This window comes from Eleginops maclovinus, chromosome 14, assembly GCF_036324505.1.
Source record: "Eleginops maclovinus isolate JMC-PN-2008 ecotype Puerto Natales chromosome 14, JC_Emac_rtc_rv5, whole genome shotgun sequence".
NCBI lineage: Eukaryota > Metazoa > Chordata > Actinopteri > Perciformes > Eleginopidae > Eleginops > Eleginops maclovinus.
Window position 1 is genome coordinate 14,208,102 of NC_086362.1, and position 26,421 is coordinate 14,234,522.

The 26,421-nt window shown below is 42.1% G+C and overlaps 4 protein-coding genes and 1 long non-coding RNA gene across 5 annotated transcripts in view; 3 read left to right on the forward strand and 2 right to left on the reverse strand.

Moving 5' to 3' along the window:
• pde5ab (phosphodiesterase 5A, cGMP-specific, b) overlaps positions 1 to 1,945 on the reverse strand; it is a 68,579-nt gene extending 66,634 nt beyond the window's left edge. The window contains exon 1 of the mRNA XM_063900273.1: positions 1,725 to 1,945. Within this exon, the coding sequence (XP_063756343.1) occupies positions 1,725 to 1,729 (5 nt within the window). The 5' untranslated portion in view covers positions 1,730 to 1,945. The remainder of the gene's footprint in view (positions 1 to 1,724) is intronic.
• Positions 1,910 to 18,574, forward strand: si:dkey-219e21.4 (tripartite motif-containing protein 14). The gene is made up of 7 exons (XM_063900279.1): positions 1,910 to 1,929; positions 14,890 to 15,107; positions 15,723 to 15,818; positions 16,133 to 16,366; positions 16,442 to 16,461; positions 16,541 to 16,671; positions 16,969 to 18,574. Exons 2-7 carry the CDS (start codon positions 14,892 to 14,894, stop codon positions 17,565 to 17,567), a joined length of 1,296 nt encoding a protein of 431 aa, XP_063756349.1. The 5' UTR covers positions 1,910 to 1,929; positions 14,890 to 14,891; the 3' UTR covers positions 17,568 to 18,574.
• zcchc4 (zinc finger, CCHC domain containing 4) lies at positions 10,810 to 19,988 on the reverse strand. Its single transcript, XM_063900278.1, has 12 exons — positions 19,791 to 19,988; positions 19,027 to 19,228; positions 17,898 to 18,170; positions 17,696 to 17,776; positions 14,195 to 14,267; positions 13,972 to 14,122; positions 13,775 to 13,875; positions 12,382 to 12,503; positions 11,910 to 11,985; positions 11,769 to 11,820; positions 11,179 to 11,326; positions 10,810 to 11,059 (listed from the first exon to the last, which is right to left on the reverse strand). Exons 1-12 carry the CDS (start codon positions 19,876 to 19,878, stop codon positions 10,945 to 10,947), a joined length of 1,482 nt encoding a protein of 493 aa, XP_063756348.1. The 5' UTR covers positions 19,879 to 19,988; the 3' UTR covers positions 10,810 to 10,944.
• A 648-nt stretch (positions 19,989 to 20,636) lies between these two features.
• LOC134875684 (uncharacterized) lies at positions 20,637 to 21,705 on the forward strand. The gene is made up of 2 exons (XR_010167258.1): positions 20,637 to 20,795; positions 21,394 to 21,705. It is a non-coding gene; the product is annotated as an uncharacterized LOC134875684 (long non-coding RNA).
• Positions 21,706 to 24,846: 3,141 nt separating this feature from the next.
• Positions 24,847 to 26,421, forward strand: part of ablim2 (actin binding LIM protein family, member 2) — an 89,071-nt gene continuing 87,496 nt past the window's right edge. The window contains exon 1 of the transcript XR_010167288.1: positions 24,847 to 25,089. The gene's annotated coding sequence lies outside the window, so the exon portion shown is untranslated. The remainder of the gene's footprint in view (positions 25,090 to 26,421) is intronic.

Below are 26,421 nucleotides of genomic sequence, written 5' to 3' on the forward strand. Positions count from 1 at the left end.
TTCTCATTAACCAACAAATATTTGCTGCCAGTTTAAAGCTGGAATCATTGATTTTCTGCCACCAGAGGGCAGTAAAACATGTGCTCTGAACTATTATCACTTTGTAAAGTGAGTATGGCTGACATATGGTGGTGGTCTCAAAAGATTTAGTTTGACTTGTTCTCACATTGACAAACCCACATAGAATTATCACCGAAACAATCAGAAGAAAGACATTAAATAGTACAAATTGTGTGTAGGTTTATCATTAAACGAACATGTTCCCATTACAAATGCTCATTCCATTGTTAAACTATAACATATTAATCAGTGCACTTTTAAGATATAAGCACGATTGATAGTTTTAGACAGTAATTGCAGATTAGCTGTGGACCTTTTGTTCTCCAAACAAGGGTATACTAATAATACGTTCCACAGGTTTAGCAGCTGAGAGAGTTTCCACTTTGCTTAATTTCCCACCAAACCTATAATTTCTCCACTATGCCCACATCCAAGGCTCTGCACCGCACCGCTCCTACATGCTGCATCCCATCCACTCAACACATCTTTCCAAAAGTGTGCAGATAAACATCGGTGACTGTATGTGGTTAAAACAAAGCAAAAAGGCCCCTTGAGATATTTCCACTGTTAAGGAGGCCAATCTGCAGAACGGAGAGCGTGACCGGCGGAGAGAAGACAGAGGCCTTATATAGTCCGAACACACTCATCTGCTGGCTCAGGTAGCCAAAAATGATGGATGCTGTCTCTTCAGAGCTCACCGATAAGCAACTAGAACTGATGAGCTGTTTTTAGAGCATTCAAGGAAAAATGCCAAGAATTCTGAGTTCAGTTTGGGAAAAATGTGGAAGAATTAAAAGAAACATATTGTTTATGTAAGCAAAGATGTAAGAGAGAGAAAGCATTTGAGGCAGACTACATACCATTCATGATCAAAACAAAAAAACTGAGCTGTCCACAAGCCAAGTTCTTAGCTTCTCTTAGCTGGACCATCTAATCAAAATACAACAAGCTCAAAATGGGGGGTCAAAAGTGAGGATTTCCTGGCTTTAGCTTTTGAGCCCCGATGTCTTGAACCGTATCAGATTCAGCCCGAAGTCACATGAACTCTTTGGGACCGGTGCCGCACAATGCTGGACTGTGGGATCTGCGTGACTTTATCTTGAAGTGACGACATATGTTTATTAATAAGGGCGGCAACAATGAAACGTGAAAAATCATCCAAGGGTGCCAAAGAGTTGACACGCTCAGTCTCATATTCATTTCATGAAGCTGAGTGAAGAAAACAAGGCTGAATGGAGCTATTTTCCAGGACTTCAAAATTCCCCTTCAGCTTTAAGACAGCAGACCTCTTAAGATGTGTTTTTTTTTACCCTTTTCTTTTATTGCAGTGTAAAAGTCCCTCTCAGATGAAATTACATTCAAATTGTTCCATTATGTAGTCAATTATAGTAACAGGTCTTCTCAAATAACACACACAAAGTCTGGGCACTGTGCTTCATTCCAGTCCAGAATCATACAAACTGTTCCTCCTCCTTAAAAAAGCAGAAAACTTTCCAGGCTTCATCACTCTCCCTTACACACAGGAAACTCAGACACATACACACACACACACACACACACACACACACACACACACACACACACACACACACACACACACACACACACACACGGGAAACTCTATCTTGCACTGTTGGGATCTGTTTGTTGAGTATCATACTCACCCCATGGTGTTAGAAAGAAGTCCTCCTGGCTCTGCTGAGCAGCCTCTGCAGTTTTAACATACGCACTCCAGCACTGATGGAGTCTAACAAGGGGGTTTCCTCTTCTGGTCGCCTCGTCTGTTTTCACCCACCAGCCTTCTGTCCGTGGTTTTAGTGGTATCCTCTTTTGGAACTGGAGGTGAAAACGAAAACGAAGAGTGGGTTGGTGAGTAAGGGAAGCAGACTGTGTTTCACACTGGGGACCTGAGCAGCCTCCAGTGATCCACGCTCTCCCTCCAATCATTCCTTTTTTTTCCTCCCTCCTTCTCCTCCTCCTCTCCAGCTTGGAGACTGAGCAGGCCTAAAGTGAGGCTGACTGGAAAACCCTTGTTCCCCCGCTGTCTTTCACTCTCGTCATTTCAAAGTACAGGGTTTTGGATACTTGTGACTTTGGTAGAACATTTATTCAGCACTTGACAGCTATTTGTACAAGAAAGATGAGACTTTGTAGATCGGTCTTTGCATCTCACTAGTAGAAAAGTCACATGACTATGTCGAAAACAAGCAGGACCCTAAGAGCCAGAAAGGAAAACAAAACAGAATAGCCACCTAAAAGATACAGATGTTTCATGCAGTCCACTCTATTTTAAAAAGGAATTTGAACCCACTAGATAAGCAGGACATCAACTTATGAGCTTACTGTTCCAATCTTGTCTGTGGAGTTCCACAATGGTAATCTAGAAAAAGCCAAGTACAGAACCTTGTGGGACTCCATGGCTTACATTCATTGATAACATGTACACAATGTAATTGGGCAGCTTATAAAAGTTCCTTTATTGATAATGAAATGTCCCAGTCTATTGTCTGAGGAAATGATGAGGTCATTGTAACATTTACTAGATATATACCTGTACTATGATGCACTCTTAGTCTTGATTTAAAATCTTTGAATAAACAAGGTTGTGTAGAAAAACTGCTTTGTGACTGCTCTCATGGATCTTAGAGCGACAAATACAGTTAGATGTGAGTCTATAGTTGGTTCAAACCTCTGGATCCAGACAGAGCTTTTTTCAAAATAATTTTGATTACAGCTACTTTAAATGAATACAGGTGGTTGTTTATATCTAATAAACAAGTGGTAAATTAAAAGCAGTTGGGATAAGGTTCATGAGACAGGTTGAAATGATTAATTTAACTCATAGCACCACCTGCTGTTGTGGAGGACGTGTGAAGTTACTCAGGTCATTTGAGAGAATCCTTAGCTTGTAAAGTATTGCATTTTTTGTCGATGTTATATTGTATTTGCAATCCACGCGGATTTTTGTTTATTTGTTTGTTTGTTTGTTTGTTTTTGGCAGTAAATAAGCTCCATACAAAGCATGTCTGTTATGCAGCAGTTATTGCTCTGACAGGGGAGGGTTTTTAAAAAGTGGATGGTAGCTAATGAGCTACAGCACCTTCCTTCATCATGGACTCTCCATTAAGCATAGCTAACGTGTGTGTGTTTTTATGCCTATTTTGCTCCTGCTTTTAGATGCTAATGTGTGTGAGTGTGCGAGCGTGTGCAGGTGCGTGGCCACCTGCTGCATTGAGTGCTTCACTCTGCATTTGTTCTCAGCAGATCAAAGCAGATGAAGCTGTTTGAAAGGTCAATGAAAGTTCAGACAGGAGAGGAATACACCTGACACCCACCTCTTTCAGCTTGGTTCCTTTTTAGAATTTTTACACAACAAAGGTATAGTTGAGCAGAGATAAAACAGTTGGTCTCTTTGACCAATCCTCTTTGTTTTAAAACACTGCTGTGATGTACTATTTGAAATGTCCTTGTCACATCTCTTTTTATTGGTTCAGATTCAGAAAGTATCCTTTCAACATCTTTCTCATTCCTGTTAAATATGTGGCTAACTTGGACCACTGAGGCTTCGACTCAGCACCATTGCATCTGTAGTCACAAGTCTGTTGGGCAGCACGAAGAGGACGATGTGTTTCAAAGTATTTTCTTCAAGTTTATCCATATGTGGTATTAGTTGAGTTAGAATTTGAGTTTAGCATTTAACGTGTTGCAGGGTGGTGAAAGAAAAGAGAATTAGCATTCACTGCGGCGTCCCCTATATTAATATACATATATATATATATATATATATATGTATATATATATATATATAGAATCGGAGGATGAAACCCTCTTTATTGTCACATACATGCACACAGCAGAGCACACACAGTGAAATTAGTCCTCTGCATTTAACCCATCCTAGTACTAGGAGCAGTGGGCAGCTATCGTGCAGTGCCCGGGGAACAATGGGGAGGGGGGATTGGAGGTGTCCGGTGCCTTGCTCAAGGGCACCACAGCAGGGCCTAGGAGGTGAACTGGGACCTCTCCCATATATATATATATATATATATATATAAATACTCTGGAAATATATTAAGACACCACTCGAAATTGAAATCTTTATCTCTACATGTATGGCAGACATTCCAGCGTCTGTTGAATCCAACACAGAGAAATGATGTCAGTAGTTCAAAAATCATTTAACTCAAGACATACCTATAAATAATAAAACAAGAGAAAATTATAATGCTGAAGCGGTCTCTTCATGTTTTCCGCGGCTGTATGTATATACAACTACACAGGTACTGTTTATACACATACATACATATTTACACCCATATCAATTAAATGTTTAAATTTACATTGTTGATTTTTGTTTTAACTTCTGTGCAATTTCAAGCCTTTATAACTCTCTTTTTATTAGATTTTTTAAACAGCATTTATGAAGGGAAACTAGGATGTATGGTTTTCATTGCCAACCTCATTGTTAGGATCTCAGTTTTGTATTTATAGTTTACAGTTTTATTTTGAAGTCTTTCTGTCTTTAGTTTCCCTCCTGTCTGATTGTCTGATCGTGCTCACCTGTTGCCCCTGTGTGCCTCCTCCCCCTTGCCAGCTGTTTCTTGTCTTGTGATTACCCTCCTCTGTATTTAGTCTGTGCTTTCCTTTGTGTTTGTCCTGTCATCGTCGTTGTTCGTCCTTTCTTGCTGTTTCCCGTGATGTCTTTGATCGCTCTTTTTAAGCCCTCCTTGTTCCACTGCTTTGTCTGAGTTTTAATTTGATACTTTTCCTTGGTTGTACTTTTTGTCTGCATTTTTGTCAACTATAAATAAAAGCTCGCCCTTTGTTATGTTGGAACCCCTGCCTCCTCTATTTGCTTCTGCACCTGGGTCCTTCCCTCAATCCTGACACTCATGCTTTTTCCAGAATGATGTGCAAAGTAAAATCAATAAGAAATCTAGTTGGATTGTCTGTGAGGAATCTAAACTTGATTCTGCTCATTATCAATGTCGGAAAACGATGATAATTAGTGAGTGATGATTTATTTAATTCAATTACACAATATTCATTCATTAGATTGTTCTGAGCAAAAGAAAGGATTCAGTTAAGATATGTGTTTGTCTCCTTTCATCTCTAAAGAAACACACCTGTCCTTGCTCTTTCTGTTCCATATGCAGTACCTGCTTTATTTCCTTTCATTTTGGTCTACGGTTTCAATGTGTTCATATTAAATTCATTGGATTTATAAGGAAAAAGCTCCTTTCTTCCACATTTATCTTAGATCTAATTTGATTGCTTATCTGTTCTCCATCTCTCCTGGCTCATTTCCACAAAAAGGAAGCCTGACAGATATGGATCTCTGTGCCTGCTCAGTGTTTGGATCTCACATCTGCTCAGCTTCTTTAAAAGCGGTTCCTCCTCCTCATGATTTCTTATTTTTGTCTCCTTTGTTATCTTTCTTATTTCTTTCTTGGTTACTTTCCAGAGCTCTTGGTTTGTTTGATTTCCCTAAATTGTAAAGTCGCTCCACAGTGTCACAATCTGTTGACTTCCCTAACCTCCCTCTGAGTGTGGTGCATCATGCTGTTGGAGCTGGGCGACTGTATTGGATTAGACTGGCCATGACGGGGATGAGGAACAAGCTAAATGTCTTTACACACCTTTACTCTTTAGTACAGAGTTTTTAGCTCCATCAAACTCCAGCTGAAGGCCACAAAATATGACTGAAAGCTTGTTAAATGCATCCATCCAAGTGGAAGTAGTAGTAGCAATTCAAAAAGAGGTGATTAAAATACTATCTTCAGTGAAAGACAGTAACACCGTGCTATTTGCATCTTTTACATTAAATGTCACTTTTAGGGGGTGATGTGTCTTGCCCAGGGACACAGCGACATGCTGACTGCAGTGGGTCGGGAATCAGCACACCATCCAACTGCGCCACAGCCTCCTTATTGATTATGTTTTGAACACAACTTTGAAAATCAATACTTTGTATGCATTCTTGGATGCATGTAAAAAAAAAATAGGTAGACAAGTGACTTGCAATATGTAAAGCTGTCTTGTGTGTTGTCATTTCCCCTAAAATATGAAATACCAGGGTATACTGTAAAGTGCTGGAAATAAGCTATTGTGAGCTTCAAACCAAAGTGAAATGAGTCACTACATATATTCAGTGAGCAGGAAGTGTCTCTGTGTCTGGTTCCCCTCACTTCATGTGTGTATGTGACAAATCTCATCCAGCCATTGAGTCGCCCCATGTTCCACTGAGAGCTACACACAGTGTGTGTGCAGTGTGCACTGTGACTATCACACTAGGAAATCAATGTCTAGTACAAGGACACATATTTGTTGTTATGTATAAGCTGTATGATCTTTACAGTACACATTGCTCCCAGTTAAAACCGTCCTTTAAAGATAAACACGCAGCGGATAATGACAGCAGAACAATGCTGCCCTCCTGTGGCCAAAGCTTCGTTCAGTTTCTGGCTCATGTCTTGTGGTTATATTTCAAAATCAAAATCATGAACTTTGAGTACATTTTAAACGCTATCTGTAACATACCTTGTGATTTTAAAAAGTCAACACAAAGTTACCAAACCAGTTTACAGACTGAGCATAGAGAAATATGTGTTGAGGGGAATAGTGTGAAATTAAAGAAAAAGTGTAATAAATCAAACTGAAGGAGTGGCCATGAAATCATTCACTTTCTAAAGACTTTATTTATGATTTAAAGAATCAAATCATGCACAAAATAGGCATTTGTGTGTGGAAATGTTTAAACTGAATGAGTAGTTATCCCAACACTCCGAGCAGAGTATGATGGTACGTGTTGGTTCATCACTAGCAACTCCTTCCACAGTGGCCACCAGTAGTCAATTAAAGACATTGTACTCAATCGGCTTTTTAAATATCCCTAAAGTCCCACAGAATAAGATGTGAGAGGCAGCTTTTATTCACTATGCTTCTAAACTGTGGAACACCAGGAGACATCAGAGAGGCCGACTCAGTGGACCTTTCTAAACGACAGCTAAAGACACACCTTTTTAAATCAGCTTTTCATTAGCTTTTATTATTTACTTTTTAGTATTCAATTTTACACTGATTTATGCATTTTAAAGGTTTTTAACTTATACTTTTAAGTTGGTATTTTAATCTTTTAATGGCTCTATTATAATTATCAATAAGTTTACATTGATATTATTTTATTGTGTATACATGTTTATTCTATTTATTTTATATCTAGTTGTATTGATTTATTTTGTCTTTTGTTTCATGTCTTTGAGGGATCATCCATCCATCCATCTTCTCCCGCTTTTCCGTCAGGGTCGCAGAGGTAACAGCTCCAGCAGAGAGCCCCACATTTTCCGTTCCCTGGCCACATCAACCAGCTCTGACTGGGGGATTCCAAGGCGCTCCCAGGCCAGCGTAGAGATATAATCCCTCCACCTGGTCCTATGTCTACCCCTCGGTCTTTTCCCAGCTGGACGTGCCTGGAACACCTCCCTAGGGAGGCGCCCAGGTGGCATCCTCACTAGGTGCCCGAACCACCTCAACTGGCTCCTTTCAACACGAAGGAGCTGCGGTTTTAATCAGAGTCCTTCCCGGGTGACTGAAATTCTCTCCTTATCCCTAAGGGAGATGCCAGCCACCCTGCGGAGAAATCCCATTTCTGCCGCTTGTATCCACGATCTCGTTCTTTCGGTCATGACCCATCCTTCATGACCATAGGTGAGGGTAGGAACGACAATGGCCCGGTAGACAGAGAGTTTTGCCTTCTGGCTCAGCTCTCTTTTCGTCACAACGGTGCGGTAAAGCGACTGCAGTATTGCTCCCGCTGCTCCGATTCTCCGGCCTATCTCACGCTCCATTGTTCCCTCACTCGAGAACAAGACCCCGAGATACTTGAACTCTTTCACTTGGGGTAAGGCTTCGTTCCCTACCTGGAGTAGGACAGTCCATCGGTTTCCTGCTGAGAACCATGGCCTCAGATTTGGAGGTGCTGATCCTCATCCCAGCCGCTTCACACTCGGCCGCGAACCGATCCAGTGAGTGCTGAAGGTCACAGACCGATGAAGCCATTAAGACCACATCATCTGCAAAAAGCAGTGGTGCAATCCTTAGCTCACCGAACTGCAGACCCCCTCCCCCACGACTACGCCTCGAAATCCTGTCCATGAATATCACAAACAGGATTGGTGACAAAGCGCAGCCCTGGCGGAGGTCAACCCTCACCGGAAATCGGTCCGAAGTGCTACCGAGGACCCGGACACAGCTCTCGCTTTGGGAGTACAGAGATTGGATGGCCCTGAGTAGAAACCCCCTCACCCCATACTCCCGCAGCACCTCCCACAGTATCTCCCTGGGAACCCGCTCATAAGCCTTCTCCAAATCCACAAAGCACATGTAGACCGGATGAGTGTACTCCCAGGCCCCCTCCAGGATCCTTGCGAGAGTGAAAAGCTGCTCCGTCGTTCCACGAACAGGACGAAAACCGCGTTGTTCCTCTCAATCTGAGGTTCGACAATCGGCCGGACCCTCCTTTCCAGCACCTTAGAGTGAACTTTCCCGGGGAGGCTGAGTAATGTGATGCCTCTGTCATTGGCACACACCCTCTGATCCCCTTTTTTAAAAAGGGGAACCACCACACCGATCTGCCACTCCTTCGGTACTGTTTCCGACTTCCACGCAATGTTGATGAGACGTGTCAACCATGACAGTCCCTCAACATCCAGATCCTTCAGCATTTCTGGGCGGATCTCATCCACCCCCGGGGCTTTGCCACTGTGGAGTTGTTTAACTACCTCAGTGACTTCCCCTCGTGAGATTGGAGTTGATCCCCCTTCATACTCCAGCTCCGCCTCTAACATAGAGGGCGGAGTTGTCGGATTCAGGAGTTCCTCCAAGTGTTCCTTCCACCGCCCTAACACCCTATCAATTGAGGTCAACAGCGTCCCATCCTCACTGTACACTGCTTGGATGGTTCCCTGCTTCCCCCTCCTGAGGTGTCAGACGGTTTTCCAGAACAACTTGGGTGCCAACTGAAAATCCTTCTCCATGGCTTCTCTGAAGTTCTCCCACACCCGCTGCTTTGCCTCGGCCACGGCTGAGGCTGCTGCCCTTCGGGCCTGTCGATACCTTGCAACTGCGTCAGGAGTACCCAGGGATAACACATCCCGAAAGGCCTCCTTCTTCAGTCGGACGGCTTCCCTGACCACCGGTGTCCACCACGAGGTTCGAGGGTTACCGCCCCTTGAGGCACCTAAGACCTTGAGACCACAGCTCCCCGCCGCAGCTCCAGCAATGGAGGCTTTGAACACCGCCCACTCTGGTTCAATGTCCCCAGCCTCCACAGGGATGCCTGAAAAGCTCAGCCAGAGGTGTGAGTTGAAGGCCTCCTGGACTTGGGATTCCTCCAGACGTTCCCAGTTCACCCGCACTACACGTTTGGGCTTATCAGGTCTGTCCAGAGGCTTCCCCTGCCACTCGACCCAACTCACCACCAGATGGTGATCAATTGACAATTTCGCCCCTCTCTTCACCCGAGTGTCCAAAACATGCGGCCTCAGGTCCGATGATACGATAACAAAATCGATCATGGACCTTCTGCCTAGGGTGCTCTGGTACCACGTACTCTTATGAGCATCCTTATGTTCGAACATGGTGTTTGTTATGGCCAATCCATGACTAGCACAGAAGTCCAGTAACAAACCACCACTCCGGAGTCCCCTTCAGGAGCCCCATACAGGACTTCTTTCAGGGTCTCCAAGAAGGCCGAATACTCTGAACTGCTGTTTGGTGCATAAGCACACACAACAGTCAGAGTTTTCCCCCCCATAACCCGCAGGCATAGGGAGGCGACCCTCTCGTCCACTGGGGTAAACTCCAACAAAGCAGCACTCAACCGGGGGCTTGTGAGTATCCCCACACCCGCTTGGCGCCTCACACCTTGGGCAACTCCGGAGAAGAATAGAGTCCAACCCCTATCAAGAAGTAAGGTTCCAGAGCTGACGCTGTGCGTAGAGGTGAGCCCCCCCAGATCCAACTGGTAATGCTCTACCTCCCGCACAAGCTCCGGCTCCTTCCCCCCAAGAGAGGTGACGTTCCACGTCCCAAAAGCCAGCTTCTGTCGCCTGAGTCTGGTCCGTCGAGACCCTCTGCTTTCACTGCCACCCTTCTGGCAGCGCACCCGGCCCCATCGCTGTTTCCCGTAGGTGGTGGGCCCGCGGGACGGGGAAGCGGAGGTGTTGCCCACGTAAATTTTTCGGGCTGTGCCCGGCCAGGCTCCGTGGCAAGCCCGGCCACCAGACGCTTCATGTGTGTTTTTCATGAGGTCTTCTGAACCAATCTTAGTCTGGCCCCTTACCTGAGACCAATTTGCCATGGGAGACCCTACCAGGAACACAAGGTTCCAGACAAACACAGCCCCCAGGTTCATCGGGGCACACAAACATCTCCACCACGATAAGGTGCTGGTTCTCTGAACTTTTGTTTCATGTCTTTGAGGGATCATTATCTGTTTTATTGTTTTTATTATACCTTTTACCTCCTTGTGTTTAAACACGTTGAAACACTATTTAAACATCTTAACCTCTGACCTGAGGTGAATTTCTTCTTGTTGATTTTAATCTTTGATGTGTGCGCTATTGTAAAGCACTTTGAGCTGCACCTGCCATATGGAAAGTGCTATATAAATAACGTTTTTTATTATTATTGTTATTCCATTTAAATATGTGTATACATAAACACCAACACTAGGCGTCTATGCATCTAAATAAAAAATGCAAGTTCTTTTTTTTTGGTTCTTTTTTTATTCCACTCAAACACTGCTGATACTATTTTGTAAGGTTGAGTCAGTGAGCATAAAATCATCTCGAACAGCTGAGAGGCACTGCAGGACCGCTGCGGTCACTCAGACAGAGCGGCCAGCTTCTTGGCTCTGCGTGCTCCTCCAGACTTCCTCTTCTTCTGGTTGGGACGATGGGAGACATTTTTGTTTCCGCTCTTGGCATTGGGTCGATTCCTGGAGGGACAAAACACAGATGGACACAAAAACAAGTTAAGACATGCAGATATTGAGTGTTACTGTCACACAGCTGGAGTCAAACAGAGGCCACAGCAGGGACCGCTCTGTGAACTCACTTCCTGTTCTTCTGTGAGTCTTTGATGGGGCAGGTCTTGCGTTTGTGCTTCACGCTGCCGCAGTTGAAGCAGCCCTGTGCCCCTTCACTCAGCCCACACGGGTGGTCTGGCAGCACACAGCGGCCACAGGGGTTGCAGTGTCTCCAGGCTGAAAATGAATGAATTAGAATAAACACAAAATACCATTAGAAGGGTGAAGTAGTTAAATGTACTGCTGACGTGATTGTGTGAATCAGAACGAAACAATGACTCAAACCCACTGTAGTGCAATACCACTTCACTCAATATGTGCAATATGTTCCTAGTTAGAACACATATTATTACTGGCTGCCTCCTGAGTTTGCCAATTTTAAGACTGAATCAAAAATCTGTCAGTAACTGTCTCTGTTATCTAGCTTCTACCACTATAAACACTGCAGCTGCTTCTACTGTTCCACCAGAATGTGTATCTTTGCAAATGTTAATATCTTTTATCCTAAATATTATGTGCATGCCCTTTATCAAATAGTGTTTTATTTTTTACATTTGCTGTAATAATGTAAATGTCCCCTCTGTGGGACCAAAATAGGAAGTAGGACTGATTGACTTACATGGTTTCACACACTTCTCACACTTTGAACAATGCTTCCATTCTCGGCCGTCCTGGAGACAAAGAGGGAAAGCAGGAGTTTAAACAAAGAACTTGTGAGGAAAAGAAATGCTTAGAGAATATCTGATATGTGGTTTTATACCTTGGACGGGCATACATTGCACTTAGCACAGTGCTTGTTGATGGACAAGACATATCTCTGACATACGGAGCAGAATCTAACATGAGGAAGAGAAGAGGAAAGTAAATTCATACAACCTTGGAAAATGTGTATGCAACTGAAAACACATAGTACAATACTTTTTAATATTTTTAAATCCTAAATATGTCTCTTCTGGCTCCTAAAGGGTGGATGAGAGTGACAGCTGTGTGATCAGTTCAAATAGTCAGATAATAATCCATCAGGCAACAATGTCCTGTATGAGAAGGATCCCTAAACTAACTTATTGTAGAACTGTCAAGCAATAGGGGCATTTTACAGTTGCATTTGTCAGAATAATTTCCTTTGGTATATCTGCATGCAAGGAATATTTCATTTTTGGTCAACACATGCTGTGATGAAATGATATCAGCCAAATTATTGTTAACTAGAGCGGACAGTTAATATGTGGTACCTGTAGCCTTCATCTTTGGGCAGCACGATTTCTTTGGGTGAAATGTTGGTGAAGATCCTCACTGGAGACTGCTTCCTGCCTGTTTTCCCATGTTTATACAGAGGATGGTTGTCATAGTCCACCTAGAAACACATCCGATATTTACATTATTGTTTGAGGAACACAAGAAATCTGTAGCACAGTGAGTCTTTCATCTAAAAGGAAAAACCTTATAGTCTAATAACAGAAAATCACTGTTGGACTTAAAGGACTCCTTTTATGCTATATTTGAACACTATATTGCAGGGCCATATCTGTACAAAACATGTCTGAAGTGTTTTGCTCAAAATACCAAACAGATCCCCCATTGTAGCATGCCTCATCCCCCTCTATTTCAGTCCTGTTCCTGAAGCGCTGATTCTGTGACTGTAGCTTTAAATGAACTAGCTGCTGCTGGCCACGCCCCTTTGGAGCTGCTGCTGACCACGCCCCTTTGGAGCTGCTGCTGGCCACGCCCCTTTGGAGCGTCATGATCTCTCCACTGAAGAGAGAAGTTTCTAACGGAGTAACTCAGCTAAACTCTGCCTTGATTAAACCCCACATTATGTTCCAAACCACATCCAGCATTATTTCTGAAACACATCTCAGTGTTTACCACTAGAACAGAGACATTATATGTATTATATAAACAACAACTCTAAGTCCCTCCTGCAGACATCCTGCTGAACACACAGACACACAGAGAGGAGCTGCGGAGGGGATTCAGCTCGCGACTGTATATGGGGGACAATAGGTGGAGACGTGTCACGTGGGCGGGACGTTTCCAGGAGTTCAATCTAAAGCCAGCCCACATTTCCGATATGACGTCATAACTGAAGCAAATCTGGATCAGCTCGTTTGTACCCCAATTTTTAGAAATGTGGGTAAGCAGGAAAAGAGAGAGGGCTGTATTTTCTGAGACTTTGTGAGTCTCCCTACACACCGGGGACACATATTTCATTAAATGTGCACAGCTCTCTCCTGCTGTATGAACAATGACGTTGCTAGCAAGATGAGATTCTATTAAATATGATATATGGAGATGATAACCACCAGTTATTCCTTGGAAAAAGTTGTCCTCTTGACATATCATTTTGCTTTCTGAATAAAGATTTTTCTGCTTTCATAGCACACTTTTTTACTCACCACAGCTGTAAAGAATTTTATATTGCATTATTATGTTTCGGGTGGATTCAACTATGTTAATGGTTAAATCTGTGCTCGTCAGAAGTGAAAAGGTCTGCTGGGACCTGCTCCGACTGCTTATTGGACTAATCTCCTGGAAGTGTCATCATTCTGTCATTTAATGTTAGGTTGTATTAGATGCATCTGGTGTTCAAATGAGAAGGAAAAAAGTCATCATGAGAGTGGTCACCTGGTAGTCCAGCATGGTGAGTGAGGGGAGACACTCCAAGATGCGAGGCTCAAAGAAATATGGGAAGATCCACATTATGGGCATCTCAGCATCACTGGCGTCTGCACAGAAACACACTCCATTTTTAATCACCCTCCAATACACACAAACATCAGACGTGGAAAAGGATGAACCTCAAAATCCAGAGTGATACTGACCCGAGCTCTGCAGCTTCCTCCAGGTCTGTGAGAGCAAAGAGAAGCTGTTGGCCAGAGGCTTCACCAGGCCCCCGAACGGAGGGTCCGCCACCATCACCAGCTTTCCCCCCTCACTCTCTGTGAGGAAGTCCTGAAGGACTGCTCTGGAAGCCTGACAAGAGATGGAGCTGTATTATCCTGTACTAAACATTGGATATCTAAATGGAAAGCGTTTGGACGGTACCTCTCCATCAAAGAAGTGGTGGTTGAACATGTTGTAGTGACAGAACTCCGTCTGGCTGTAGAACTGAGCGTACCTGAAACATTAGGGAAAAGAACAGCATATAAGATTCAACAAGTTCACCGGTCTCTTCTTTTCATAAAAGCAGGAGCAAGTTTAAACTCATCTACTGTACCCCGGCTGACGTATGTGTGTATCCAGGTTACAATAAATGTGCTACAGGCTGCAGCTCGCAGCGCAGGAACACACCCTGCTCACTCTTCACTGAAGCAGCAGAGACGCAGCACTGAAACACTGCAGGTAGGAAATGCTATCTCAACATGCTGTGGAACACAATGAAGGACTCTATATACTGTATATGCTTTTAACAGCATGGGGAGGTCTAACAGTTGAAAAGACCTGTGTGACTGAACAATAACTTGGTATTTTGCAGTTTGATATGCTTTAATATGCCTAAACTAAATGCTTAACATTCAGAAAAGTTTTTATCTGGTTCTGGTTTTTGTAATTCTGCTGAGAAATGTGACTGAAAGACTTTGTGTTAAAAGCTTGTCACGGTGTCAGAAACGACATGTTATCACAGATTTTTTAAACCTGAAGAACTGGTTTACTGTTCTGCTTCTGAAGCTGAAACACAGAGAACGCTCAGACAGTGCAAAGGGAGGCTAAATAAGGTATGTCTGTTGTATTTTTCACAGACATGGCTGGAAAGGAAGCATTATCTGTTGGTGATGGACAGTCAGAACAGCGCAGGCTTGCGTCCCCCCTTGCAGGCTCCCACAGTGCACTGCAGGACGGGCGGAGCTTCTCTCCTCTGGACTCCAGCAGTGACCGGGTCCAGCCTTTCCCTCGCTCTCCTAAACTGCAGAAGAAGATTGCCAACTTTGGACAAACCTCTAAAGTGAGCCTGAGCACGGTGAGGCACATGGGTCTGAATATACAGATATTAGAGCTGAGTCTAGGAAGGGTTTCATATTCTGCATCCAGAGGAGACTTTTAAGTCCTCCAAGGGTGTGAAGGAACGGCCAGGCTAAACTGCATGGTGTAGTTTATTGCATACTAGAATAAGGGAATCAGAATAGGTTTTACAACCAAGTAGGTTTACACACACCAGGAATTTGCTTTGGTATAAATGGTGCATATTAAGACACAGGAAGAAGAAAACGTAGCAGAAAAAAAAAAAAATTGTAGCAAACTAAAAATAAAGAGGATAGTTAACCAAATTATAATTATGTGAGAAACTGAGTACGGTAAAAAAAATGATAATATATGGCAACTACTATGTTTGAAGTGGAGAGCTGTGCTGATTTAAATATAAGAACACGTGATCATCATTTGTATTTGTTTGGTTTGGGTTGACTGTTGTTTCAGACAAAACACTGTTTTAATCTAAAAACAAACCTTTTATCTGATTGTCAAATCATATGTAGTTGCAGAAACATTTCATGGTGTCAGCAGACTGATATGACTGGTTTGTTTCCTAGTTTGTAAAGTTTAAGTGCTTAAGGTTGCCAATACTGAAACCCTGTAGGATCAGCTGTCCAGACGCTTGGAGGAGCTGCAGGCGGAGAGGACCAGGACTGAGGCCCACATCCAGTCTCTGAAGAAGCGCAAGGCAGATCTCTCTGTGAGTACGGGACCACGAGCTCTCAATACTTCAAATAAACCCCAGAGGCAAGATAAGAGTTCTGCTGTGAACCCGGAAATGTTGAGTACCCCACAATTGAATGTTAGAAATGTATAGCACAATTAGATGCATTAATTAGCATTATAGTTTATATGCAATTTTTGATCCTGAATAGAGTCAAATTTGGCCAAGCCATTTTCCATCTATTGTAGACATAGGCTTTACATATTTGGGGTTCTCAACATCTCTGGGTTCACTATGCTGGCAAATACGCTAATAGGCTGATGACATATAAACTCTCACCCCCCCTGAAGAAAAGCACAGAGGTTATGAAACAGCACGTCCAGGAGCACTTCGAGAACATGCGCTGCGTCCTGAAGCAGGATGAGCAGGCAGAGAAGGACTCTTTAGAGCTGGACCTGAGACAGGCCAGGACCAGACTGGACCAGGTTCTGAAGACCTGGCAGATCCACCAGGACCAGGTCACTAGGAGCATCAGCAGCCTGCGGAGGTCTCTGAGCAGCCCGCTGTCAGAGAGAGACGTTCAGGTCTGCAGTGCACCGTTTCAAATATAGTAACGCAGTGTTTCCCGCAGTTCTAATCACTGTTTGTCTCATTCCAAGGGTCAGGCAGAGGCTCTGAGGTAAGACAATGCGCCGTCTGATTTAAAGCTCAGTTTCAGGTCTTTCCGTCTGATATCTTCTCTTTGATCCCTCTCACAGTCCTAAGAAACCGGATGTGACTGAGAAGGAAATCCGCCTTAACGAAGAGAGATTCAAACGGCTCCTCAAAACTTTATCGTCCATCTCCAAGCAACTTAAAGCTCAGCTGCAGAGGAAGACGCTGCTGTTAGGTACTGAGGACGTTATCCCTTACACAAGCTAAGGCACTCAGGGCTGTAGGCTGCAAACAACAATAATAATAATAATAATAATAATAATAAAATGTATTTGTAAAGCACCTTTCACAGCTAAAAGCAATCCCAAAGTGGAACAGTAGGGCATAACAGACATACATAAATACACTGTTCTAATAAAAAAGCCTTTTTTCCATAATAAAGTAACTGTCAAAATATAAACATCTAAAAAAATCTCCAATCTTCCTCACTCTAATCAATCATCAACTAATCTCAAACTGCGTCTCATTTCAGCTTCCTCCCCCATGGTGATTGACAGGCAGACTTGCCATAGGCAGATCACTGTGACTTCAGAGGGGCGGGGCCTGTACTTCTCAGGCTCCGCCCGCTCGGGGCCATGTCCCCCCCTCCAGTTTGACAAAGTGTGCTGTGCTCTGGGCTCAGCTGCAGTCACAGCCGGGCAGAGGTACTGGGAGGTGGACGTGCGCTGCTGCTCCGCCTGGGCTGTGGGCGTGGCCTATGCCGGCATGGAGAGGAAGGGCCGGGATAAGGGCAGCAAACTGGGCCGGAACAGGAACTCCTGGTGCTTGGAGCTCCGCAATTGCAATCTCACTGCTTGGCACAACGACCGGCATGTAGCGTGCAAGAGCGCCGGGCAAACGCCGCTGGGAAAGGTGGGGGTGTGGCTAAACTACGACAAGGGCCAGCTACTGTTCTACGATGCAGACACCATGGCTGTCCTACAGAGGTTCTCAGCAGCGGTGACCCCAGTGTTCGACCGCGCTCACCACCAGTTCACCCAGCCTCTGTACCCCGCCATGCGCTTCCTGAGACCAACTGAGAACCAGATGTGGCCGAATCACCTGGAGCTCTGTCCCCTCATCACCGCATGAGGCTGCCGTGTTACCCCACAGAGTGATGAGCAATGTTAATCTTATGATGATGAGTGCTGTCTTTTATGGCGATGTATTAATAGGTTTATTTGAGAGCAGCTATCATGATGACAGACGAGACAGCTCACCTGAAGTCAATGTCCAGAAGCAGACTCTTCATTGGCTCATGTTTTCCCTCCATGTTCCGCAACGTGATCAGCTCCTGAAGTCTGGAATAACCATAATCATTTTTGACTCAAAATAAATCAAGAGAAATGTTTAAAATGTGTTATTAGGGCAAACTAGCCCAGCATTATTTTTGGTAAACATTGTTGTTGTGATCTCCCTCACCTGGGCGTTCCCACACAGAGCACTCTGTTGTATCCCAGAGCAGCCAGGGAGTCGAGCAGGAAGTGTGCGCTGCGGTCGGTGAACAGGTACTGGGCGTTGCTCTTTTTGTTGTGCAAAGGACGGAGCAACACACTGGGCCTCCTCAGCTGAGCGCTGGAGACCCCCGCCGACCTGTGAGTGGAGTGGGCCTCGTGCTCTGCTGGCAGCAGCAACATCTGACAGTCCTGACAGAACTTCTTCTCATCCAGCCGCAGGGAGCCTAACTTTTTAAACCTGAGGGACAAATGACAGACCTATTGGAAAGTGTTGATGACTATGCTAATTTTTGTTATGAGTTGTGAGTTTGGGCAATATGTTTTTACGTTAATCAATAAAATCCAGTCAGCGTCAGCCTAAAGAAAATCAGAGTTGTTATCCTGTTTTTCATTATGTTTTCTGTTCATTTACAGCTGCTGGTATCGTTTCTTTTTCTCAGACTGTCGGTAGATAAAAATAAATCCCATTATATTTACATTTGTATTTCAAGACCAAGTTAAGACTAACTGAACCCAATCTGGGAATTGTTTTTATCACAGCAGCATGTAAACAAGGCATTGCACATAATGTCATGATTAAAAAGAACAGAAAACAAACAAACATCAAATATAAAGTTGTCAAATAAAAGATAAAAACAGAACTAAAAAGGAAAATGTATTGTTTTATTTAAATTTGTCTTTCATATCCCTGTATGAACCTGTCCTGGTTTTCCTCTTCTCTGCTGCGTAAACACTTGAATTTCATCTCATCTTATCATACAAAATGACAGTGGGCTCAATTCCAGCCAACAAAATGTAAAAGTAGCATCATTTTTACATTAAGTGTGCTAGGAATGGCATATAAAGGAAATATAAATGTAGGTACATTGTCAAGACATACAGAAGGAAAAGGGGTGTTTTCTGGAGTGAAAAGTGGTGGAGTCCAGTTATCAGAGCAACTTAAGAAACTATGGAGCTTTTCTGCTAGCCAGAGGAGGAATATTACACAGATACAAAATCTCCCCCCCAAAAAATATATGAGACGATCTGTGACCAAGGTATACAAAAGCCTTGCAGGACTGTGATCTAGTACACATTGTGTATTGTCTTCTCACCTTTTGACGCGCTCCTTCAGGGTTAAGGGAGGTCTCTTTGACTGGTTCTCTGCTTCTCTGGCTAGAAGCCTGGCCTCGGACACCTTGTCATCCTCCCACTGGAAGAAGTGGCAGTCCTTCCTGTCCCTGCAGGCAGAGCAGGCGTAGAACCTCCTGCCTTTCTCCCCTCCTTTGCTCACTTTCTCGAATAGCAAGGTTGGACCTGGAAAAACACAAGAGACATTTTGGTAGGTCTCCCCTGTTAATGAAATGAACTAACCCAAAACAATGAGTGAAAAGACATAACATTAATTGGCAGCAATGTTATAAATTCCAGGGTAATTTTCTGCAAAAAGAACATCCTATCTTCTCAATTGTGAAAATCTGCTGCTTTGGCCTTTAGACAAACATTTTTTTAAATTAGATATATATGATAATACTTAATTATTTGTACTTAACTATCATTCTCAATACAGTAGTGTTACTTGAAATGGAGTCATTTGACATGGTAGTATTAGTACTTTTACTTTAGTAAAGGATATTACTTTTTCCACCACTGCTGATTACAACTTGAGGTGATATTTTACTGCGACACGAGCTAGATATTGTCATTTTCATACGCTCTTATTATCACTGTCGTTTAAATAATGAAAGTGTGTGCATTTATAACAAAGCAGAGCAACTTTAGCATTAACACGTTGTGACATTAGGAGGTTGGATGTGTACAGCGTGGAGCTTCAGTGCATTCAAACAGTTGTATAAAACATTCCATTATTTAAACTCACCATGCGGACAACATGGCGCGATTTTCCCCCCTTCAGGAAGAATCACCTCTATTCCAAAACTGTCGTCGTTAGCTTCGGGAACATCCATGTCGTTAGGTTATAACTCTGATATATTTTACGCCTTAACTTTCAACACGAGAGTCCCAGCCCGACCACAGACAGCATGCTGTTTGCAGTCGCGCAGTTATGACGTCATGACTTGTGTTGTCGCAGTGACACCAAGCCATGGATGTGTAATAAGAAGTTATTTACAAAGTATAAATTCTGTATTACTAATATTATAAAGAAAATGCACAAACGTTAGATAACATGCAACTAATCAATGTTTCTTCATTTAAATGCTATTTTAAAAATTTAGTTTTTGCATTTTCCCAGTAGGTTACTGTGTCCACAGTATGGAATGTATGCATGTCGCTTTTGGATAAAACCGTCTAACTAGTGACATGTACATTTAATGTATACATATCCGTCTGTCGGTCTGACCGTCTGTCTTTCTGTAACTACATTTTATATATATATATTTACTTTACAGATCTGGATTAATGATGGCAAATATAATCAGCCCTTAAATCAGACTTTAGTTCACCTGGAGTAAATTCAGCAGCTACCCTGCAGTATACACAGTCATTAAATCTAGCTTGGTCTGTCCCCTTTTAGTAACGGAAGCCGGGAGGTATGTGTGTGACGTGTGCACCTGGGGGTTGTGGGAAAGAGAACTGTCTGGCGACGACCGCGGTGAGGCGCACATGTGTAGCGAAGAGAGGGAAAAAGTGTCCCGTTTAGCTCATTATGAACCTGCTTGAAGACATGTTGTCACGTTCTGTGTGAAATAAAGCGGCGGATGTTCCAACGGCACCCAAACGCCTCCTCATCTTTTTGTTAAGGTAAAAATAGCCTGGGCGGCTGGTTACCGGCCTGACAACGAGCCAAGGTCAGACATTCAAAGGCCAGTGAGCATGCCAACTACTGTTCGGAGCCGAGATACTGTCCGAGACGGAAAGAAAGGTTACACAATGACTACTTTAACTGTCGCTACTTTAAGTACATTTTGATGAGAGTAACATTTTGAATGCAGGACTTTTACTGTAACAGAGTATTCCTACACTCTGGTACTGCTACTTTTACTAAAGTACAAGACCTGAGTACTTCTACTTTTACTCAAGTACAAGATCTGAGTATTTTCCCAACCTACTTTGGATTTTGATTACCAAATGTGGTAAGTTATTATGCAAAACTGGACTTATTAAAAAGTTAAGTTACTTTCCATCACCTGATTCACGTGATAGAAACTTATCAGCTGGAGACTTATGGAGAGACGTTTTATTCAAAACTATTTAGTGTAGGCCTCACATTTGTTTGCCACAGTAAATGACACGAAATGCAACTACATAGCAATGCAAACAAATTGAACGAGCACTGCATTATGGATTTCTTTGAGATGTAGGAGCTGAATTGAGGCTTAACAGTGTTGTTAAACACTTAAATAACTTTGGACGGAATTGTGTAAATAATAATGAGTTAACTATATAGTTTGTGCAAAAGTTCAAAAGGCCGCATTGATTCTGATTTTGAATGTTTTTTTGTTTTCTGTTTTCCAATTCAGACTGGACCAGCATATTGAAGAAAAATGATGACTGGTTACCTGGCCTCAAAAGGAATCAGAGGGGCGTGTTGGACGTGTCCTCAGACAAATCAACCAGTCATATCATGCAGATTGGTAACATGTAGGTATTATGAAAAGCATGTTAGATGCTCCTGTGTTTCAGTGCCCACTTTCTGTTATAATCACATAGTAATACAGCAGACATTAAAACATTCAGTTAACGTTTAGTAATAATAAAACACACTGGCTAACTGTAGCTGTATTTTTACAGCTTTATCTGGGAGAAATATAATAAAATGAATACTTCTTAAACTGCTGACAGGTAACTACTGTATGATATACATAACTTGGTGCTGGATTGATGAGATCAACATTTTAACTGGGTTTAAAATTCGCTTTAGCAATGCTTAGACAAAAGCCAGAAATTGTGAAATTGCAATATGCTCTCCTCATTTTATAATTGCCATATCTGTTTACTTGATACATAACAGAATCATATTTTAGAAGGATGTGGCCAGAGGTAAACAACAGGGTAAACTACCCAGTGAAAGGCATGCTCAACCAGCTGTGTCCACTCTGACCTGTCAGGTAACTAAAATTGGACTTGACCGGATGGTGCAGTCCTGGAATGAAAACAGAATCCAAGGTTTGTATAGCAGTTTTCAGAATATTACTTAAGCCCCTTAAGAGATTACCTTCTTTTTGCATTTTTCTAAGTTGTATGATGGTAAATATAATCACCCCTTACATCAGACTTTAGTTCACCTGGAGTAAATCCAGCAGCTACCCTGCAGTATACAAAGCCATTCAAACTAGCTGCACCTTTACCAGCTCTGAGAACACTTTAATGATCAATAATTATAAAACATATCAGAGATATTATTCTGAAATGGACCAATCACACAATAACTACTTTTACTGTCACTACTAAGCTGTCTCTTGTATTTGAGGATACGCTCAAATAACAATATTTTAGTGTATGTTTCTGTTCCATTGTGAGCCTCACAACTTTTGTGGATAAACGTATACAGTTTATGGGATACACATCACACACACTTTTCTTTGTCTTCCTCTATAGATGTGCAGCAGATATTCACATAGAGTATTCAAGACATTGATCATGTCATATGCAATGATTGAATCATATCCAAAGATAAAAGGCTGCTAAAACTAGTAGATACACATCAGGTTAATACTTTCTTATGGTATCTTTTATTCTGCTAATGTTTTGTACAATTAGACAATCTTGTGTGTTATCTTTCAATATAAAGTATTTACACTGTAGATCATTTCATATAAGTTAAGTTTTTGTTTGTTGAAAAGCAAAGCATTTTCTGGAAGACCATTTTATTCCTGACTGATCAAATCTCAAACTGAACATCTGTTGTGTATTTATGTTTAATATATTTTTCATTGAAGATGTATCCTCCAGTGAGCTCCTGGTCTGTCATTTTCCTGGAGGCTTTTAAAAAGAAAATCACTGACCCAGTTAATTGTAGGCTATTACAAAACACATAGATGACACAGAAACAGAATGCCCTGTGATTCTAATAGCTGCTGTGCTTTGACATTACCATTATTCAAACAAATAAACGCAGTGCAAAGGCTAATCATTACATCCCAACTGATCTTCCAACCTGTTTAAAAATGAAACGCAGTTCTGCCAGTTCCATTCACACGCAGTTTGTTTACATTGCACTGGCTTGTAGTCCAGGGTCAGCTGCGCACTGGTCGTTTGAAAGGGCGCTGTCTTTCTAAAAAACTACATTCCCCGTGAAAACCGCGCCCCCGGTGCAGTGTCGCTGTCAGCCCGGTGCTGTGATGAGGAGCAGTCTGTGGATGCTGAAGCAAACAGCGAGAAGATGCTCGTACTTACCGAACATAATACCGGAAGCTTTGAATCTAGTCTTTCAAAGTAAAAGCATGACGGGAGAATAGAAGTAACATGACGGTCAGCCAAGAACGTGAGCCTGTTGGAAACTTAACAAAATGCATTCATGATTGCTTACAAATAACATACATTGGTAAATGCAACTGCCATGAGTGAAACATTGGTATTCATTGTGTGTTCATTATTTTGTGGCTCTGTTCATAAAAGCATGCAATATTTGTTATATGCTTTCGGTTGGTGTACATTCCAATGTCGGTTAGGAATATGGAATTGGAGAAGGAAAGGTAACCCCTGCTGGATTACCAACAAGGTAAGTCCACCAAAACTGCCCCCAGGCCCTAAAACCTCCACTTTCACTACAGCTCAGTTCAATTGGACTTGATTTATTTCTCGTGTTGTCAATTTACATTTAAAATAAAATATATCAAAGTCAAGCACTTTTATTGGAAAGAGTCTCACCACGAGCCTGATTTAGTGGCTTTCCTCACCTATTATGAAAATCAAGATTTTCAAATGTTCTTTATGAGCTTTTTAAGCTTAACTGATGATCACATATAACTCATCTACAATTTAATTTTAATTTTAACCATTGATTTCTGCATTCAAACTGTATTCAAATAAGCACAATCTCATTGATGGGCTATTGGTTGGTTTTGGGGTAGGCGTAAAGCTGCGCACTATGTCATCTATTATTAATGTTTAACATACATGTATTGCATCTGATGTTCCATGTACTTCTAAATAGTCAAGGATGGGGGATTGATTATAAAATGCATATTCTTTGCTCAGGTTTTTAAGGTTTCATTTCATTCATGAAAAAGGTGCGTTTTTGTACCTTATTAGAGCCCTACCATTCTGGATCAGATCAGACAGAGAAACTTGTACACTTTAAGATTTTACAAATGCAGTAGTGGAAACCAAGATCATTTACTCAAGTACTTGGGTATTTGCACTTGAGCCGATTATTACCATTTTATGTTACTTTATGTTTTCTTTTTTGTACTTTTTTCTCTATTTATTTTACAGATTGATATACTTTATAAATGCAGATTTTGACACACAATATTTTTTAAAATATGGTTATTAGGTATAGATTTAACCATCCAACATGATATACAAATAACAAAATCAGAATGGGTTAAAAAAAATGTATTGGCAGCAATTTCGTTTTTGTTTTTTTTTGTTCAAACCTATTCACAGTTAAATTTGAAGATTTGCTTTAAAATAATTACAAATATTTCTTTTTGTTTTTACACCAAATACTTTGAGAACACTTTCCCGAATCGTACTTAAATACTTTTTAGAACCAGTTATACCAAAAAGTAGCAATATTCTCCATGAAGTAATTTCACCTGAAATGTATTATATTTACTCTGGAAAAGAAACAAGTAAATAACCTGAATACCACCACATAATAAATAGAACAACAGATAGGTGGTTCTCACCCCTATAAACCTGACCTTACGGAAAACCTTTATTTTGACATGCCACACCGGAAGCCCTGTGTGTTATTCTTGGTAGCTTGACTGTTGTCGCGTGCCTCCACCGTGCCCACACCCAGCCTAACCGTCTCCGCACTGAGAGCCGCGCACACTGCAGTGTCTGCGGGACATTGTCTGCTCAGTGCGGCTGTTTCGGGAGCTTTCTGCGGCATAACAGCCAGGGACAACCCCCTCTGCAACACCCCGTGCAGACACCTCCCGTCATTCCCCCTGCTGTGCGGTCATCCTGTCAGTGTGGACAGAGGCTTATTTACGGAGCAGCATCTGACCGGAGAACACTGACTGGCACCATGAGCAGCACTGGTAAGACCTGTTTCTAAATACTAGATTTGAACGTCTTTTATCGTGAACGGGTTTAGAAATACTGTTAGTATTCCTATCTGGCCAGCTGTGTTGTGCTTTGTCCTCATTAACACAAGTGTCACCTGCTTTGGCAGCACAATAATAAATCATCATTTAAAATATGCATTTAAACTGAGAAGGCCTAACCATCTATAGATACATACTATATTATATTATACTATACTTTTCTATGCTATACTATAATATTCTATAATATGCTACATTATAGGCCTACTGTAATAAGCTGCATGGCTTCAGCCTGTATCTTATAAGATATATGATCATTTAGAGCAGCATCAGGCTGCACCTCTACTATGAGAGGTTATCATTCAGGGTTTTCTGACCATTTGTTTCTGTGAACCTGCATGTCATATGGGCTGATTAGACTGGAAAGAGAAACGCCCACAGTAGATCTGCTGGCTCCTGACTCTTCTATTATTATTATTATTATTATTATTATTTTGTATGTCTTGTAATTGCAATATTGCGGAACCTGCGATTGAAGTGTTTCATGCATTACATAACTACACCATGGTTATGTATATGTAGGACAATAAACCTTTGAATCTTGAATCCTGCTGGCTGCTGTCACACCTGGATGTGGGATTGGGGGATTTAATAACTGTAACACAAGTCTTCATTTGGAGCCTGCGTTAGTTCTGCAGCTCCAGCAATGTGAGCTCGGAGTTTGAAAAGGACCCTCTTGGGATCTCTTTAAGGACCCTTAATAAACACCACATTGGGAACTAGTGATCATACCAGGCGAACAGATGATAGGTGTGGTGAGAGCAAAGATTCAGATTCAAATCCTTTTCAGTCAGGTTGAAGTAGAAAACTCAGTCAAGAACTTTTAACTCTTGAACTTTCATCTTTGCCAATGAGATTAACATTCAACTTTTAAATCTTAGTTAGGAACTTCAAACTTGTATCCTAAGTGGCTAGCTAGCAATCATTTGACAACATTTCATAGCATTGAGACAATATTTCACTCCTCTTTATAACTCTGAGTCAGAGATACAGCTACAATGTAAATTGACTGGGCGAAAGAAACAAATGACATGTCAAAATGGCTCCATCAAATAAAATCAGATAGTAACTGTGATTCAGTCAATACAGCATATATAGAATGAGCAGGTTTTTATCTGGTTTCTCTTCTATAATATGTCATTTGACTTACTGTAGCTGATTTAGCATGTCTTAAAGGCAAGCAAGGAGGGCTACTGTTGGTAGAAACTATCTTGGACCGCCTCAACAGTGTGAAACCAACATACCATAAACCATTGCATAGAGCAC